Genomic DNA, 18,657 nt, shown 5'->3' with positions numbered 1-18,657 from the left:
TATATTGTAACAACATTCACTGTTATTATAATGTTCATATACTGTAACAATGGTCATACGCTGTAACAAAATTTATATATTATAATGGAGACTTGACAGGGAGCCAGCCAAAGGTAGAATATAACTTAATTGTGCTCCGAGGGACTGTTGAAAGTAGCATCTGGCAGGAAGTCCTTTCCCATTCAGATCACTCTCTTACCTTAGGTTTTCTCCCTACTTCCTAAGCGTCTGTCCTACAAGGTCACGTCCTCCTTTTGTATGCAGAGGCAGACTGAGCATCTCTGGGCTGTGGTTGTGTCTTTTCCTCTTGCATCCTCCAGAGGGCGTCCTTAGCCCTGCATGGGTAATAGATGTAGACAGTGAGTGATGAGAATAGGAAACTTATCTGGAGCACAGAGGATTCCGATTTATCAAACTTTCCAGATGGAGGAGACCTCAGGCCTCCTTTCTCAGAGGAGGACACAGGCTGAGAAAGACTGATCTGGGGTCGCCATTGAGCGAGTGGACTCAGAACTGGCTGGACTAAAACCTAGACTAGAACCTGCCCTTAAATCCTTTCTTTTTTTCCTCTTCTTTCAAGAGGGGGGCTCCCCTCCCTCTCCCTTCCCTCTCTTCCCCTTCTTCCTTCTCCTACTTTTTGATACGAAGCTGGAACAGTCAACCTTGACCGAGGGCCATTTCTGTGTCAGGCACTGATTTAAAGGTTTTACTTACATGGGATCTTCAGAAACCCCCCTGAGTTATGTACCATCACTGACTCCTTTTGCAAATGAGGAAACCAAGGCTTTTCGGGGCTAAACATAGGCAACCTAACAACAAAAAAGAACTTGTTTAAAATCACATGATTGAAAAATGGGGCAGCAGCATTTGCAGCAGGCCTGACTCTGAAGCCCATAGTTCCTGGGATGAGATGCCCCATGCCCTGGTCCAGACCTCTTCCTCCTCGCTTCCCTGCTTTCCTCCCATCCCTCCAGACCTTCATCTTATTTCCCTTCCATCCTTTTTCTTGTGATTCTCTACTCCCATTCAGGGATACTCCAGTCTTAATTCCTTTGTGGAGATGGGGGCTACAGAGGTGACGTGGGCCATTTGGGTAGAGAGTTAAGCTTCTCCAGAGCATGGGATGCTGTGCTCTGCTTCTTCCCTGGAATTTTATATAAGATTGCTGTCAACTCTGTCTGGACATTTTATAAAATTTAGAAAGGAATTTAATAAAGAAATGCACTTTGATTTATAGATACTTATTGTGTTAAAAACACATACCATGACCTTGACCAGCTAACCATCTTGAAGGGAATAGCTGGATAGTGTTAAGTATGTTCATTTTTTTTGTGAAATAGATTTCCAGAACTTTTTCATCTTGCAAATCTGTACCACTATACCCATTAAACAGCAACTCCCTTTTTACCCCACACCCCCATGCACCCCCTGGTAACCACCATGCTGCCTTCTGTTTTCTATGAATTTGACTACTTTTGGATACTTCATGTAGGGGAAATCATCAATATTTATCTTTTTGTGACTGGCTTATTTCACTTAGCACAGTGTCCTCAAGGTTCTTTCATGTCGTGATAAGTGTCCGAATTGTCTTCCTCTTCAATGCCGAATAATATTCCATTGTGTGTGTAGACCACGTTTTGTTTATCTGTTCATCCACCAATGGGCAGTAGGGTTGCTTCCCCCTCTTGGCTATTATGAACAGTGCTGTAATGACCCACCCACACTGGCTACCCATAATGTGTCCTGACCCACCGTACTGATGACCAGGAAACCCTTAGGGAAGCCCCCAAACCAGGGGAGGGTGGGATCATGGAAGCTCAATGAAGAAAGTCTTCAAAGAAGAAGGGACAGGGTGACTGTGCCAAATGCTGCAGGGAAATAGAGAATGGTAAAGACGAAACCATTGGATTTGACCTTGTGGAAATCAGTGGTGACCTTGACCATTGGTTTGACCTGTGGAAATTATCGGTGACCTTGACCAGAGAGGCTCTGGTGGAATCAAAGGGATGGAAGTCTAATTGGAGCAAGTTAAAGAGAGAGTGGGAGATGTGGAAACAAAATCACGACTGTGGACAGCTGCTTCCACGACGTCTCTGCAGAGGGACCCAGAGAAATGTGGTTACAGGCAGTTACACACTGGGCCATTTTTTTTTTTAATTAGCATTTCCTCCACTACTGCTACTAACGCTGATCCGAAAAGCATTTATTAAGAACCCAATTGAGCAGACTCTTGACCCAACTATTTAGAATCAATTTTAGGGGTATTCACTTCATTGTGGCTTTCAAAAATATGCAAGTCAAAATTTTCTGATTGAAGATACCTCAGAGAGCTCAGCAAAACATAAAGCTTAATGCTAGTTTTTTTGTTTTTTGTTTTTTCCCCAGAACTGCAAAGGGCTAGGATTTCTGTGGGGGTTAACCAGGAACCAACACAGGCTCCCACATGCAGGAGAGGATGTCTGTGTGTTTATCTTTCCTGTCCTTTTTCCTCCTCCTCATTGTCTCTTCACTCTTTTCTTTTCCCCTTTCCTGTTATTTCTGCTCCCCCTGTCTCCTCCTCCTCCAGCATCCTTAGTATGTCACACGATTCTTTTACACATGGGCTCCCCTCCCCCTGCACTCACCCACACATATCTACTTGGGTTAACTGCTCTTGGCTCTCTGATTGTGCTGTGCCTTTCATGCCTCCGTGCCTTTGCACATGCTGTTCTGAACCTGATTAATTCTTTTGGCCAGCTCCTACTCATTTGTATTAGGGTACAAGCTAAGCTTCTATAACAAAGAGACCTTAAATAGCCTGGTTTAGATAGGAGAGAATTAAAATTTTCTCTCATGGTTCAGTCAAGACAAAGGTGGTTCAGGGCTGGTCTGGTGGCTTGACCAAATTCAGTGTGTGGCTTTTGTCTCTGGATCCAAAATGGCTGCTCCAGCTCTCACCATCACACCTGCATCCCAGGCAGAGGGAGGAGAGATGTGAAAAGGAAACTACACACTCATTCTTTTAAAGAATGACCCAGAAGTCATTACTTATTATTATTATTATTATTATTATTATTATTATTATTATACTAATGTCCCACTGGCCAGAATTCAGTCACATAGCCACACGTCACTGCAAGGGAAGCTGAAAAAATGCAACGTTTAGTTGGGAGAAGAGATATTGGAGGGCCATATCCAATTGTGGATGCTTCTGCCACATCATCTGTCTAGATTTACCCAACTGTCTTCTATTCCAGGAAGTCTCTTCTTCATGGATGTGCCCTCATTATTTTTTTGGCATTGCACGCAATCTCACTGAATTACAATTATCTGCTCCCTTATCTGTGGCCTACTAAACTGTAAACAGACCTGGCCCATGTGTCATTTCTCTTTCAACCTCTGGTACCTGGAGCAGTGTTGGCTCATGGGGAATGTGTGTGATATAAAGAAATCCCAAATAGCTGGGTTATTGGCCCTAGGACTTGGGCGCTGTGTTCCTTATGGTGGGAGGGAGGGCTCGACTGGTCTGTAGGTCAGCTGGTTGGTTGGCCCTGCATGTTGCTCCTTCACCTCCTTGCCTTCCGAACTAGAGAAATCTAGGAGCCTGTTAATGACCACAGAGGGCCAGGGTGGAAAACGGCAGGCCCTACTCCATCAGCTAGGTAAACACACAATCCTGGAAAGTGTTTAATCGGTTCAAATATTTGTTTTAGGTTTAAGAGATACAGTCTACCTCTTAGCAAGTCCGGAGGGTGGTGGGGAGCAGGTATGGTGGTGTCAGTCCTGTGCCATTCAGGGTGGGGCCCTCACTTCCAGCCTTTCAGGACAGGTGGCCCCTCAGCCAGGAGAGCGTAGCCCTCAGCCTCTCTCCGTGACATCCTCTCCCCATCCGCAGGGTCCCCACGTGCTGTCCCCTCTTCCTCCCACCTCCTGAGGTTTCACCTCAACAATTATTCCCTGATTTGCTGAGCCATCTGGTAGAGATGGGGAGCCGGGGGCTCTGGACCATAGCCGGGGTGGGCTGGGGGCAGGAGAGGAGACCAGTGGAGTGGCTTGTTCTCAGGATGAAATACCACCCGCTGGCCTGCTGCTTATAACTTGTTATGTTGAAAGAGCCATCTGTCACTTCCCTCCCTTGTCCTAGGGTTCCAGGAATGGGTGTCTGTGAAGGAAGCAGTTCCCTGCGTTACTGCCCAGTGTTAAGACCTGCCCTCCCTCCCAGATGTGGGACACTGGCAGGTGTGTGTTCCCATAGTCCTCGGCAGCGCCCTCCACACACTCATTTCTTTCTTTTTTTTTAATATTTTATTATAGTTGATTTACAATGTTTGGTCAATTTCTGCTGCACAGCAGAGTGACCCAATCGTACATATATACACACTCTTCCCACGTTATCTTCCATCATGTTCTATCACAAGCAATTAGACACAGTTCCCTGTGCTATACAGCAGGGCCTCATTGCTTGGATAAGGTAATAGTTTGCATCTGTTAAGCCCAAACTCCCAGTCCATTCCCCTCCCTCCCGCTTGGCAACCACAAGTCTGCCTCCACACACTCATTTCTATCCAAGCCCTGGGGAGGCAGGTGATGGTGGCCCCATTTCAGAGACAAGGAAGCAAATGCAGGTCACTGAGACACCCAGGGGCACCCTGGTTAGATAGTGATGGAGTCAGAAGTGGTCGCAGGGTCTCTGGCCCCAGGCGTGGGGAAGAGAACAGGTGCCAATTCCATTATCAATAGAAATGACTGGCAGGGAGTGTTCGTTGTTGATAAAGGGCTGATTGGTTCACTGGGGTGAATTTGCACACCTGGGTATTTTCACAGCCAGCACCAGCCCGAGGGTTTTGTCCTGAGCCTGGAAACTGGATTGGGTTTCTTGGTTGTGCCCTAATAGGTTCTGTTGGTGCCCATTTTCAGGCCAGGAAAAGGTGTATCTTTTCTCTCCTCTGATGTTCCCCACTCCTGTGATTGATGAGAATACACTTCTCCCTCTTCTGGGACATCTGGCTCTTTAGGAGGAAAGAGGAAACGTGGCGGACACCATCAGGCCAAGCACATGGCGTGTCAAAGCCTCTGGATGTTGGGGACCCTCTCAGATCAGCCCTAGGTGAAGACTGGGGTGGGGAGAAGGCCCGAGAGCTCTGGAGGCAGGGGCTAAAGCGCTGCTGGGGCAGCAGCTGTCTGCTGGACATCCCTCATTCCACAGAGTGAGATCCAGGCTTTCAAAGACGTGGATGGCTGACCTGGCTTTTGCTCCTGTCCCGTCATGTAACTGACTTTCCCCTCTTGCTTCCAGAGAAGTCCAAGAACAAAGTATCTTCATGGCCAATGTCATGCACCTGCCGGCTTTCCGTCATGCACCTGCCGGCTTTCCATCACGCCAGACACTGTGTTACGTGCTTTAGGGCACACATGTGAATAAGACCCATTTCTTGTTTTCAAGAAACCTGCGGTTTAGTGGAGAGAGATGGAGCCATACATGGCTCATTATGTAAAGTAATGTGAAGCGCTCCCAAACCAGATGTGCTTATTGGCACACATTTGAGCATAAGAGGAGGCTCGAAGTGCTCTGTTGCTGAGGGGTAAAAAGACAGCTGTGAGGTTTCTAAGGAGGGCAAATAAAATGCTGGGTGGTAGAGCCACGTGATCGTTTTTGTGTCTTGGATGGGTTTGGAGGTTGTGTTTAGCTTGCTTTCAGGGCCAGAGACTGGAGGCCTGCAGACTGGTATGGAGTTATTACAATATCTGGAGAAAAGACAGCGAGGCCTTGGAATTTGGAGTGGGGAGGGGGGCAGAGAAGGGAGGTAAAGTGCAGTTGCTTATCCACTCCAAATGCAAGTGTTTGCATTAACCCTAAACTCCTGAGCAATGAGGTCCTGCTGTACAGAACAGGGGACTATATCTAGTCACTTGTGATGGAACATGATGGAGGATAAGGTGAGAAAAAGAATGTATATATGTATGTATGTATGACTGGGTCACTTTGCTATACAGTAGAAATGGACTATAAATCAACTAGAATGGAAAAAATAAAAATTAAAAAAAAGAATGTGCAAGATTTCCAGAAGGAGACTAGGGTGTAGGGGGAAGGATTTAAGAACGGCTGAGCTTTAGAGCTGGGGATCTGGGGAAAGGATGACATGAACTGGGGCAGTGCTGGGGACTGGGGACAAAGAGATCACAGACCGTGGCACTGAGCACGATGCAGACCTGGGGATGTGGGGGAGGAAGAGGCTCAGAGGAAACCAGGAGATGGAGCCTCCGGGGAGATGTGGTGGAGATCCTGGGATTTAAGAGCTAAGGTATTTATAGACTGTGTTGGTGAAAAAGGGATGGTCTGTATTGAAGGAAAGAGTCCATTCTCCTAATTGGAATCTTTTGCATATTGTTTCCTTTGGCTGCGCCCACAGCATATAGAAATTCCCGGGCCAGGCATTGCACCCACGCCACAGCAGTGACCTGAGCTGCTGCAATGACATACCGGATCCTTAACCAGCTGGGCCACAAGGGAACTCCTCTTTTGTACTTTTGGACATCACTTTGGGGGCAGTATTTCCAAGAACTCAAGTAAGATCCAGGGAACGGAGTTAACTCTTAGGAAATCAAACCGCTGTCATCAGCCTGAAGGAGAGGGAAGCTTCTCAAGGAGCCCGGTGCTCTGAGCACAACCACTGCAGGGGGAAGTAAGGGCCGTGTCTGCCCAGGAAAGCCTTCAGCTTGGTTTAGACTCTACTGAGAACTGCTAAATAAGACTCTAAAAATCACACTATTTTGGTAACCAGCAGGTTTGACCTTAGAGAAGAATCTGCTTAGGACTTGCCAGCTTGAGTTTGGAACACTTAATTCCCTCCTAGACTTTCTTGAACAGCTTCTTAAACTCTGAGCAGGTTGCATGGATACAGAACCAAACAGCACTCACAGTAATCTAGCACCTTGCCTTGTGAAGTGTGGTCCCTGGGCCAGCAGCGTTGACACCACCTGGGAGCTTATTAGAAATGCAGAATCCACCAGATTAGAGCCTGCATTTCAATAAAATCCCCATGGATTCATATGCACATTAAAGTCTGAGAGGTATTGGTCTGGCACAGCAAGTTCCAGATACGGTTTTGCACTAGAATCATTTAGGTAATTTTAAGCTGCTTTTCCAAGCCTCCACCCCAGACTTTCCGATGTAGTCTGGTGATTTTCTTGGGTAGCTAGGTCTGGGACCCACTGACTTGTATAGTTTCAGAAATCCTTTTGTGATGAGGGGCAAATGGCAAGAGTCTTAGTAAATGGAAAACTAGTTTGAGCTCCATGTTTGTTTGGCTTATAATCATTATGGCTAAAGTCTCATGCCCTTAAAAACATGTATCATGTCTACATTGGCATTGAGCCACCTGTTCCTGATTCTCAGGACAATTTGATGAAAGGTGCTCAAGAAGGAACAAATATATCATTCCCCCCTCACTCCCCTCCCACCCCTGAAATGTTTGACCATTCATACATTGTCAAAAGTTGAATGGGCTTGACCAATTCACTGCCCAGTTTGAAAGCGACAAAAGTCAGCTGATGTTTACCAAGCACTCTGATGAAAAGAATTACCCAAGACCCAAACAATGTGATCCTTGTTAGTTGCATAGTTTATTTCCGTAGAAGATCAGAGCCAGAAGGGCCTTTCAGAGCTTTCCTCCAAGCTCTTGGGTAGAAAAAGAGAATCCAGGGAGAGATGGGCAGCTGCATTCCAACTGGTTTCATCCGAGAGGAAAGGACTTTTTGTTGTTTGCAAAATGGACCACATATTTGGTGCCTCATTAGAGGCACCAAACTTTGTATCCTAAGCTTAATATCAAGCACTGGGAAAAGTGCTGTAAACACAGAAAGATCTGGCTCCTGCTGGCTGCCCAGAGCCCATAAGACACATGGAATGCAGATGTCCTGGGAATTCAACAAGCGCGTTCTCAGACGCTGAGGTCTTTAATTAAGCAGGTGTTTTGGAAGTTGGTGCTGTGGAGTGTCCAGCCTTGGCGGAGCTTGTCTCGCTGAAAGATGGCACCGATCCAGCCCAGCAGCAGGCCTGAAATTGGCTTCAACTGGAGGCATTGGAATGTGCCATTGTTATTTTCTTCTTTCTTATCAAGCCCCATTAGCTCGAGCGAGGAAGGAACAGAAACAGGCTGGGAAAACATGTTGTTTCACTGGGTAAAAATTTACTACCAAGGAAATGATTTGTCTGTGTCCAAAAAAAGGACTCGTGGAGGCCTTTGGAAAGGTGCAGTCTTCCAAACGCTCTTGGACAGTTTCTCCCAGTGTCACCTAGCGAGAATGTTTCCCTTTGGCTGATGGCTGTTCTCACACAAGAACCCAGACATTCAGCTGAGGGCGCGTACACAGCTTCACGAAGTCAGCCCTTGCTTATTCACAGGACCGGAGGAGAGAAGTCACAGGAAGGGGGACGGATCGCAGAGGGTGTTAAGGTTGATCTTATTTGGCCGTGGAATTCAGTAAGACACGCGTTCCCTTAGGCTTTCCGACGTTGCTCATTACAGAATCACAGATGGATCCATCAATGCTAAAGTGCAAAGGCGGTACCCAAGACCTCATGAGAGAACGTACCCTGCCTTTTTTTCACCTCTAGTTTTAATCTCTGGCCACGTGTCTGGGGCTCTGGCAAGGAGAAGCTCTGCTGTGGTTGAACCATAGAAGTAATCACGTCCCACAGCCCGCTGAGCTCCAGTGCTATCATTGCGGAGTCTTCTGAATCCCAGAACAAAGCCTGCAGCCAGCAGAGGCTAAGCTGCCCCTGTCTTTGGCAGCTGTCAGAAGCAGAACCTTTCTGGGGGAGGGAACTAAACTTTCCTGGGTACCTTCTATGTGCCAGGCAGCGGCGATGGGACCTGTGAGCACACTGACTTAACGAATTCTCAGGGCATCCTAGGAGGCAGGCTGCTGTAGCTCTAGTTTGCAGAACACCTCAGCATCCCTGAGGTTAACAGCTTGCTCAGTGATATTCAGTTATCAGGTGCAGGAGCCTGGGTTCATGCCCTGCTCTGCTTGCTCCCGAAGTTCTCAGTTTTTCACCAAAGGTCAGGGCTCAGCCCTTTGGTCTTCTTTTCTTTTCTTTTTTTTTTTTTTTTTTGGTGGGGGGGAGGCCACATCTGTGACACATAGAAGCTCTCAGGCTAGGGGTTGAATTGGAGCTACAGCCGCCAGCCTATGCCACAGCCACAGCAATGACAGATCCGAGGCACATCTGTGACTACACCACAGCTCATGGCCACACCGATCCTTAACTCACTGAGCGAGGCCAGGGATCACACCTGCATCCTCATGGATACTAGTCAGGTTCGTTACCTTTGAGCCATGATGGGAAATCCTGGTCTTTTTTCTCTTAAGCTTTGGTGCTGGCAAAAATAGCCTAGGGCTTATTTTTCCTCTAGGCGTGGGGGAACCATTAGATTTTGTTTTGTTTTACAGGTTTGGGGTTTTTTTTTTTGGCCACGACTGCAGCATGCAGAAGTTTTTGGGCCAGGGATCAAAACTGTGCCACAGTGGTAACCTGAGCCACAGTAGTGGCAATGCCAGATCCTTAACTGCTAGGCTGCCAGGGAACTCCTTGTTTTACCGTTTTTAAAGAACGTTTATTTGCATGAGAATTTGTGTTATGAGAATCATTTCTTTCCTCTTTAACTTTTAGGACTAATGCTGAAATGTAAATGTGTGTGGGTATATGCCATGTACATTCAAATAAAAGAAATAACTGGCATACCTATGTACATTATTTGTATTCAAACATAGTTATGCATGTTTATAGCAGCATGTTGTCCATTATACCAACCTGTAAAGATTTTTGTATAATAACCTGTGAATCAATGCTAGGATCATATTTGGAGCCCATTAGTTTTATAGGGGACAGAAAAGTGGGTTGTATGCTATTTTCTGAGGGCCAACCCATTCCCAGGGAAGGACATGGAACAGGCATAAACCAGCAGCACGATGGCCATGACACTGTGTGCGGACTCCGTCTGTCAAGAGACGGGGGTGCCTGTCTGTCACCACTTGCTTCCATCACAGACTCCTGCTCCAAGGACTAGACCTGCCAGCACCTCTATAGGCTGTGGACTTGAGCCATGCTGTCCCTTGAATCAGCCTGGAAGATTCTGTTCGTTTTGTGGTTCTAGTTCGTTGGGCAGGTCTATTCTGATGCCTTGAGGCCAGTTCCTCCCTCGGGGACCCCGTGAGACCTTGATAGGACTTAAGGACGTTCTCTGTTCTTGGCTCACACTGCCTTGGTGCACCTGCCGGGGGCGTGGGACCAGCTCTCGGCATGACGTCCTAAGTGAGTGTCCCTCACGTAGGGGCCACTGTCCCAAGGCTGTGAGCTCATGTCTGCCTCCTGGGGGAGTGTCAAGGAGCCGAGATGGGCTGCTTTGCAGACTTTCCTAAGTGAGCAGTGGTTGTTTGAGATTGAGAGCGTTGTAACCGAAGGCCACTCTAGGGGGTGTCTGAGGGAAGGGGTGACGACTCAAAGCTGCATGGGGTGGAGCTCTGCTGTTCCACACTCGGAGGAGAATTTCTCCTGGGCAGGCGCCGTGCTGACTGATCTGGCTTTCTTCCAGTTGCCAGGGTCTCCTAGACAGCAGGTGAACGGTGCCCCACCTGGTCCCCCACCTGGGGAGAGTTGAGCCACGGCTGTTGTGCTGAACTCTGCTAAGCACCCAGGCAGCTGCCTAGGGCTCCGGTTCCCAGCAAGGATGGAGGGAGATTGCAGAAGGACTCTGGGCAAAGTCTGCTTCTGGGGACCATACAGCTGGGGGGACACTGGCTCTCCCAGTGGCCCGGAGCTTGGGACACACATATACACATGTGTGCTCGTGCACACGCACGCACACGTGCACACACACACATGTGCATTCACACACATGCACATGCACACACACACATGCACGCTCATACACACATACACATGTACACACACATGCGCATTCACACCCACACACATGCACACTGGCACGCATGCACACACCGGCACTTAGCCACAGCAGAACATAGAAAATTTAATATGTAAAGGAGTGTATAAATGATTGAATGAACCCAGCATTCTTTTCTCTCTGGGACGCTTTCTCCATACCACACAGAGAAGCAAAGGAGTAACAAGCGTGGTTTGCGTCCGAGGCTACGGTCACTCACTCTGGTTGCTGTAACTTGTACTTTTCCACTGATGCAGAAAAGGCCTCTTTGCCAAAGAATGTCCTTGGAGTGCGTCGGCGTATTTTTCCTTCTGTTATTTAAGTCAAATGTATTTAATGTAAGCAGTTCGGCTGTGGGCTGGGATGCATGATGCATCTTTCGGCTCCGGGTGGAGGCCGCAAGGTGAACTTTTGCAGCGTCAGCCCCACCAGGTGTGCGAGCTGACGGGGGTCTCTCGGCGGAGGTGTTTGTTTTTAAAGTCCACACACTAAGTTGGCTGGGAAAAGCTTGTCTGGGGGCTCAAAGGCTGTCATGTTTATCGCCCATGTGTTCATTCATTCATTCATTCACCGAATAGTTACTGAATATTTACTCTGGACACAGGGTTGTACCAGGTGTGTTTTGAGAATATAAAGACAGGACACACATTTCCCAAAGACTCCAGGCTTACCGAGTTCTCAAAATATATTTATATTGCCAAGCCCATCAATGTCAATCAGTTGACAATGAATTCAGTGCATTCAGTAGTGCAATCAATCAATTTGAGTAGTTTTTTTTTTTTTTTTTTTTCTTTCATGGCCACATTTGCAGCATATGGAAGTTCCCAGGCGAGGGGTCGAATTGGAGCTGCAGCTGCCGGCCTGCACCACAGCCACAGGAACACCAGATCCAGGCTGCATCTGCGACCTATGCCATAGCTTGTGGCAATGTTGGATCCTTAACCCACTGAGGCGGGGGCAGGGATCGAACCCACATACTCTTGGATACTGGTTGGGTTCATAACCCACTGAGCCACAGTGGGAACTCCTCAAGTAGGTTTTTGAACATTTATCAACAGAAATGTGGTAGAAGCGAGTTAATTCTTTAACTCTGTGAAAGTGGTGGAATTTTTAAAAAAATAAACTTTAAAGATTTTGTCTTTGGACTTGAATATTTTGCACACACCTCTGTGTGTGCACATGTGTACACGTTTAAGCCTCACGTGCCCTTCCGAGCAGAGTCTGGTCCCCTCGTGAGCATTTGCCTCCTCTCTGTAGGGCTTGGCGGGCACGTCCTGTGCACCCAGGTTACACAAACACAGAACCTTGGGAACTCGCTCTCACCAGGGCTCCCTAACAGCCCTGCTGCCCCTTCTGTCTTCCTCACCCTCCATTCCCCTCTTAGCAGGAAAAAGAGCACACATTCCTAAGGCAATATTTTTCCCAGGGTACAATTGTCGTCCATCACATCCCTCCGGAAAAATGTAAATATGTGCTGGCTGATAGTGGCATTATTTATTATCATGGGCTTCGATATGGCTTTAAGCAGGGGCGGCTGCTGGCCAGGCATTATCTGCCGGTTCCCCTGGGAGGCTTTGCTGGGTGGGCAGAGCTGGGGCTGGAAGGGAGGCTGGGACGAAGGCAGGAGCTCTTGTAGCTGAGATCGGGGCTGGGTCTTTGCCTTTCATCAAAGCGCTGGGGTAGAGCCAAGGCTGCTGCCACCTGTGAGCGGGTTCTTGGAGGCTGTCCACGTGGAGAGGGCTGGAGCCTGGCTCCACGCGATGCCCAGACACCTGGCCAGTTGGGGGGCGGGGTGGGAACTGACCATCGACACAGCTGATGGTGGATCGTGGTGGTTCTCTTGATCCCAGGAGACCATCGCTTACCTGGCTGAAGTTTCCCTGGATCAGTCATGCCTGGGTGCACACTTGTGCTACCCAAGGACCTTACACGCTTTGGGGCCCTAGGCAGCCCCCTGCCCCACTCCAGTCTGCAGTCTGCGGGGTCAAGAGGCAGACACTTCTCCAGGTGGGGCAGGAAAAGGCAGCCAAAGCTCAGCGCTCTCTCGTCTACCTGGCCTGCTGATTCCCTCCCCACCTGCCTGGGCTGGGCAGTGTACCTCTGTCACTCCAGTGACAAGGCTGCTGGGAGGCCTGGGCTCGGCTCCTGCCTTGGTGCTTATCAGCTCCTTCAGCAGAGTTTTCCCGTCTGTAAAGTGCAGATCATGAGCCCACCGCATGCGGCAATTGTGAGAAAAAATGAGGAGTTGGGCGTGAAGTGCAGCTGAAACATTTTTTAAAAAAATATTTATTTATTTGCTTTTTTAGGGCCGCACCTGCGGCATATGAAAGTTCCCAGGCTAGGGGTCAAATTGGAGCTGCACCACAGCCACAGCCACGCTAGATCTGAACTGCCCCGGCCTCAGTAACACAGGATCCAAGCTGCATCTGCGACCTACACTGCAGCTTGCTGCAGCACCAGATCCTTAACCCCCTGAGCAAGGCCAGGGATCCAACCTGCATCCTCATGGATACTAGTCGGATCTTAACCCACTGAGCCACCGTGGGAACTCCTGGAAGTGCAGCTTCCAGCAGGAGGCTGGTCTGCTCTGGGGAGGTGGGGAGAAGGTCTAGATGAGCAACCCCTGACCATAGTGATGAGGGGGCCAAAGGCAGGAGCCCCACTCAGGTGCAGAAGATGAGGGCAGGAGAGATGCGGAGGAGAAGGGAGCCAGGCCAGGTGGAGCCAGGGCGCCAGGTGAGTCCCTGTGGAATGAACTTGTAGCTGAAGGTTTAGGGAGTCTCGTCTTTAGGTCAAATGAGAGTGTGGTGCCAGGAGGTCCCATGATAGGATTGCGTGCCTTCCCTAAAGCGTAGTGTGGGGAGAAAGGGAAGGAGGGTTTGTTTTGGCCGAAACGAAGTGTTGCTCACCGTGCGCACCAGCTGGGAAATGCGGCTGCAAATCCTGCTTGATCTCTGTGCTCTGAAGCTCCCAGGGAAGGAGAGGCCGACTTGGACACAAGTACCTGCACACCGGCAGCGGCGGGTGGGTAGCAGTGTGCAGAGGCCAGCAAGAGCTCTGCCCCCAGAGCCCTGGAGGGCAGGGGGCCCTGGGGGAGGGAGGGCTGGAGGAGGGGCTGGAGGAGGGGAGGCTGGAGGAGGAGCTGGAGGAGGGGCCTGGAGGAGGGGAGGCTGGAGGAGGAGGGGCTGGAGGAGGAGGGGCTGGAGGAGGACAGGAGGAGGGGAGATGGTCTTTGTTGCAGCTCTGTGCACACAGTAGGTATGCAATAGACCTGTTTAACATGTGATTGGATAAGCCTGCTACCAAATGAATGCATTTCTAAATCTAGTTATGGTTGTTACCAAGGTGACCTCACTTTCAGAGAATGATGGGATAGGATGGCAGACAGGTGCTTAAGTATGGATGTTCTCTCTTTGCTCTTTTTGGGCATTTCTATTGTGGATCTCTGGGGATCAGAAAAAGGGGTTTTCTTGGCACCCTCCAAAAAGGCCAGGGTCTCTTAATGGTACCCCTGAGGGAGGTGCTTCCATCTCCTTAGATGTAATGTGTGTTTAAAGACTCCACAGATTATTTATTGGCCGGGGACATTATCAGCTGCCTCCCAGCCAGACAGGCAAGCAGCTGGCACCTCTGGTGGTTCCCAGCCTCTAACTAGGTATAGGTGATATTCTTTGGAATATGTCTGTGTTACAGATGTGGACGAGTGTGCAACAGATTCCCACCAGTGCAACCCTACCCAGATCTGCATCAACACGGAAGGAGGGTACACCTGCTCCTGCACCGACGGCTACTGGCTCCTCGAAGGCCAGTGCTTAGGTAATGGCTCTTGGCGCACAGAGACTCTTGAAAGTTAATGCTTGCATGGGGTGTTATGACATGTGGGCAGAGCTGGGTGGCCTAAGGGCAGCAGGCTTTTCTATGGTGCTCAGGGAGGTGGAAGGCTATTGAGCTTACAGGTGGCAGCACCCTTTAAAATCAGTTGTCCTCGTCACCACGTCACTGAATGACATCATCAGATTTTTTTTTTTAAGTCTGCCTCCATGCATGTGGAAGTTCCCAGGCTAGGGGTTGATTTAGAGCTGCAGCTGCTGGACTAGCCACAGCCACAGGAATGCAGGATTCAAGCCTTGTCTGCAACCTACACCACAGCTCATGGCAATGCTGGATCCTTAATCTGCTGAGCGAGGCCAGGGATTGAATCTGCATCCTTGTGGATGTAATTGGGTTTTTGACCACGAGTCACCATGGCATCTCGTTGAATGTTTTTTAAAAGTTCTTTAAAAAACCTTTTTAAATTAAAATATAGTTGATTTACAATGTTGTATCAATTTCTCTTGTACAGCAGAATCTCAGTCGTACGCGAATGTAGTTTTTAAGAGTGCAGGTTTGATTTTACTGAGACCTTCCTTCTGCTTCGGGAAGTTTAAAACCAAGGCAGGAAGTGATGGAGGCAAGGATTATTATCCTGTGCTACTTAGAAGCCATATTGAGAGAAGGGGGCACTTACCCAGTCACAGAAATGTCTCCAGTGTGGATTCTGATCTGACATCGTCTCCCCACACCCCCTCCTAGCCCCACCCCACGCCTACCCCACCAGCTGTGGTATTTTTTAAGGAGTTAGTCATCACCAATTGAGAATTTTGTCCCTTGCAGTTGGCATCTGCTATAGGATCTCTCCGTTTATTTTTACTGGAGAGCTATTTTCCTTTCTTCTCCTCCAGTTTTTGGTTTAGCCAAGTGAATGAATTCATAGCAATCTCTAGCTGTCACTTCAATTTCTCTTTCTAGGGTCTGATTTCTGTGCTGTTTTCTTGGAAAAGCCCTACCAGTTTAATTCTCTAAGACGCTGTTCTGTTGCCTGAAAGTCAGTCCTGGGGGAGCTTGGAAACAAATCCAAACAACATCATGGAAACAAACAAGCAAAGAGCTTCTTTCCAAGTCTCTCTTGATTGGGACTGAGTTTAGGTCTCCTCTAGAGCCCTGTCTGAAACATCCTGGGGCCTGACAAGCCAGCCTGGACTTGGCTTGGTTCTCCTTTCCAGGCACCAAAGAGCTGGCTGCACATGGGCATTCGTGAATATGATGATTGCTTTGCATTTCAACCAACCTCAGCGATTATGGAAAATTTGATGCCACTGATATGAACATAAGCAGATCAGTGTGAGTGAGTTATTTGTATGGGCACTTAATATGTAGAATTTCAGAGCTGGAAGATCTTTTAGATATTATGTCATCCAACTTTTATAGAGTTGGCAACTGAGACTTAAAGAGGAGGAACATGTTGGACAAAGAGTGGGTTGAGTGAAATCTGTGCCTGTTTCTCAGTCCCGTTTTTTCTTCCCACCACAAGGGGGTGCTAGAGAGGACCAGGTGACCGGGACGGACAGACAGACGAGATTATATCGAGACCATAGGGCCCGGAAACCCCTCCGCATCTGAGTGGGGCAGTAACTACGCGGGAGGGTGGTTCTCTTCCACAGCCCCGAAGCTTTGGGAGGGGTGCTCCTGGAGGCCCAGCGTGGTACCACGTGCACAGCCTGCTTACACTTTATACCTCAAGTGAAAGCCTTTCCTACTTATAGCTAAACTCATGCCTTCTCCTGGCCAAACGCTTCTTTCTCTTTCAAAATGCAAGTTCCAGAGCCGTCCACCACCCCTTCTGTGTGACTCTGGGGGCTGGGGACGGCCTTTCCTCCAAGGCACCCCTAAGCAGAGGATGCTTCCCCCCCCCCCAACCCCCGCCCCCGCTGCCTCCCTGAGCTTAGCGATGCATCCCGCTGCGCCCACAGAGGAGGTCAGGATCAGCACCTGCGCAGTCCACGGGCATTCCAAGTAGGAGCTGCGTGGTGCCCGGTGGGGAGTGGGCTGAGCTGGGCTAGAAGTAGCTGCGGCTGGGAGATACAACAGAACAACACGCGCAGGGCACAGCTTCTGAGGAGGGCTGAACAATGGGTAAAATGGAGGGAGGCCCTTTCTGCCTGTAGGTGGTAGAAATCAGGCACAGGGACAAGTTTTGAACAGGCTTCCAAGAGCGCTTGATGCATCCTGGTTCCAGGGGAACTGGGGTGCCAGGAGGGGAACGTGACGGGGACCAGTTACAGCTATTGTCCGATGAGAATTTGGTCCCCACCTGGAGGCTTCATTCAAGACCTCCTAATCCGCAGGAATGAACTCTCCAGCCTGTCCGCCCATCCCCCTGGGGTATGGGGAGATGCTTTTCAATGACGTCAGACTCCCCATGGACTGGTACATGTCAGCCTGGCTCTGCCAAAAGGAACCATTCACTCACAGAGCTGCTTGCTCAGGAAAGGCTGCCATGGGCTCGGAAGCGGTGTGTTTATCCAGAGGTTTACATCTGCTCTGGTGCAAGGAGGAGCTCCAAGGTGAACTCTAGCATCCTTGTGTTACGGGATTCACAGGTCTCTGGACCGTGCTACCCAGCTTGGGCTGGCCTACCCTCACTCTTGTTCCAAACAGCTGGACATATTCATTATTAATGGAGCTGGCAAGGAACCCGTAGGAGCCAGGCTACGTTAACTTGTCCCTTCCCTGGGCAAGTTCTGTAGAATCTTAGACTGGCTCTTCATGTTGGATGTCTTAGCATGGACTCTTAGAGTTGGATAAAATCTTAGAGGCCGTCTTGCCTGAGGTCCCACTTGAAGCGGATTTTTCTTCTGCCACTTTCAAGATAGGTTCAGGTGTTCACAGGACTGAGGTGGGCCAGGGAGGACAGTAGGGAGATTGTGCCTCGGAATCCAGAGGGTGTCACCATCTGTGACATTCGGTAGGTACTGTCTTTGTGTGAGTTCCTCTTCGCTTCCTTTTGTGATTCTGCTCCAGAAAAGATGGGCAGGGATGGTGTTGGCGGGGCGGGCGTCAGTGATTGAGAAGAGATGTCTTACTTCACTGCAATTCTCTTTCCAGACATTGACGAATGTCGTTATGGCTACTGCCAGCAGCTATGCGCGAATGTCCCCGGATCCTATTCTTGTACGTGCAACCCTGGTTTTACCCTCAACGAGGATGGGAGGTCTTGCCAAGGTATGTGATGTGAGTGATAACTGGAACCTGATGTGCAGCCTGAGATGCTGTCTTTTTCAGACCCTCACGGCTTAGGTGGGTGGGAAGTGAAGTGGTTCAGGTGTATTTCTGCTCCCTGTCACGGCCCACCCATCCCCTTGCTTACAGAAACCTGAGATCCCAGCTGAGGTTCTAGGAAAGGTCAGCATATGCGCTGAGTGTTGCTGAGATTCGAACCACAGCCATCCCCCAGCTGCGAGCTTCCGAGTTCATGGATGTGCTTCTCTCGGTGCATCGGCTCTCCACGAGGAGCCTGGGCAGCTTTTTGGCCAATCAGAAATTTCCTCGAATGTCCTATAGCCTGAGTTCAACTCCTGAGGCCCAAAGAGGGATGATCAGAGAGGGTTTCCGGGGAGTTCTCTTGTGGCTTTTGGATCTGGCTTTGTCCCTGTGAGGCTCAGGGTGCTGCTGTGGTATGGGTTCGATCCCTGGCCTAGGAACTTTCAAATGCCATGGTCAGGGCCAAAAAAAAAAAAAAGGGAAGAGAGCTGATTCTTGATGAATTACAAAATAGTCACACATATTCTATGCAGGGCTTTCATGAGCAATTTCGAGGCTTCTCATTGTGGTTTTCCTTCCAACCTGTGCCAGGAGGGGCCTGTTCCTTTGCACAGAGTCTGGTGCTGGTGTAACTTTCCCTACCAGCCGC

At 49.2% G+C, this 18,657-nt stretch overlaps 1 protein-coding gene across 4 annotated transcripts in view; it reads left to right on the top strand.

Annotated features, from left to right (window-relative positions):
- Nucleotides 1-18,657, top strand: part of FBLN5 (fibulin 5) — an 88,319-nt gene that overhangs the window by 47,167 nt on the left and 22,495 nt on the right. For all 4 annotated transcript variants that reach the window (XR_014811311.1, XR_014811310.1, XM_001929027.4 and 1 more), the window contains exons 5-6: nucleotides 14,622-14,744; nucleotides 17,853-17,969. Coding sequence is in view for 2 of the 4 variants with exons in the window: in XM_001929027.4 (XP_001929062.1) it covers nucleotides 14,622-14,744; nucleotides 17,853-17,969 (240 nt within the window). In the remaining 2 variants the exon portion in view is untranslated. The remainder of the gene's footprint in view (nucleotides 1-14,621; nucleotides 14,745-17,852; nucleotides 17,970-18,657) is intronic.

Source organism: Sus scrofa, chromosome 7 (genome assembly GCF_054392235.1).
Source record: "Sus scrofa isolate SSC_HxYL_T2T_F1_AM1 chromosome 7, Sscrofa_HxYL_maternal_Yorkshire_Landrace_v2.0, whole genome shotgun sequence".
NCBI lineage: Eukaryota > Metazoa > Chordata > Mammalia > Artiodactyla > Suidae > Sus > Sus scrofa.
Note: the sequence above shows the minus strand (reverse complement) of the source record. Positions and strands in the feature narration are given on the sequence as shown.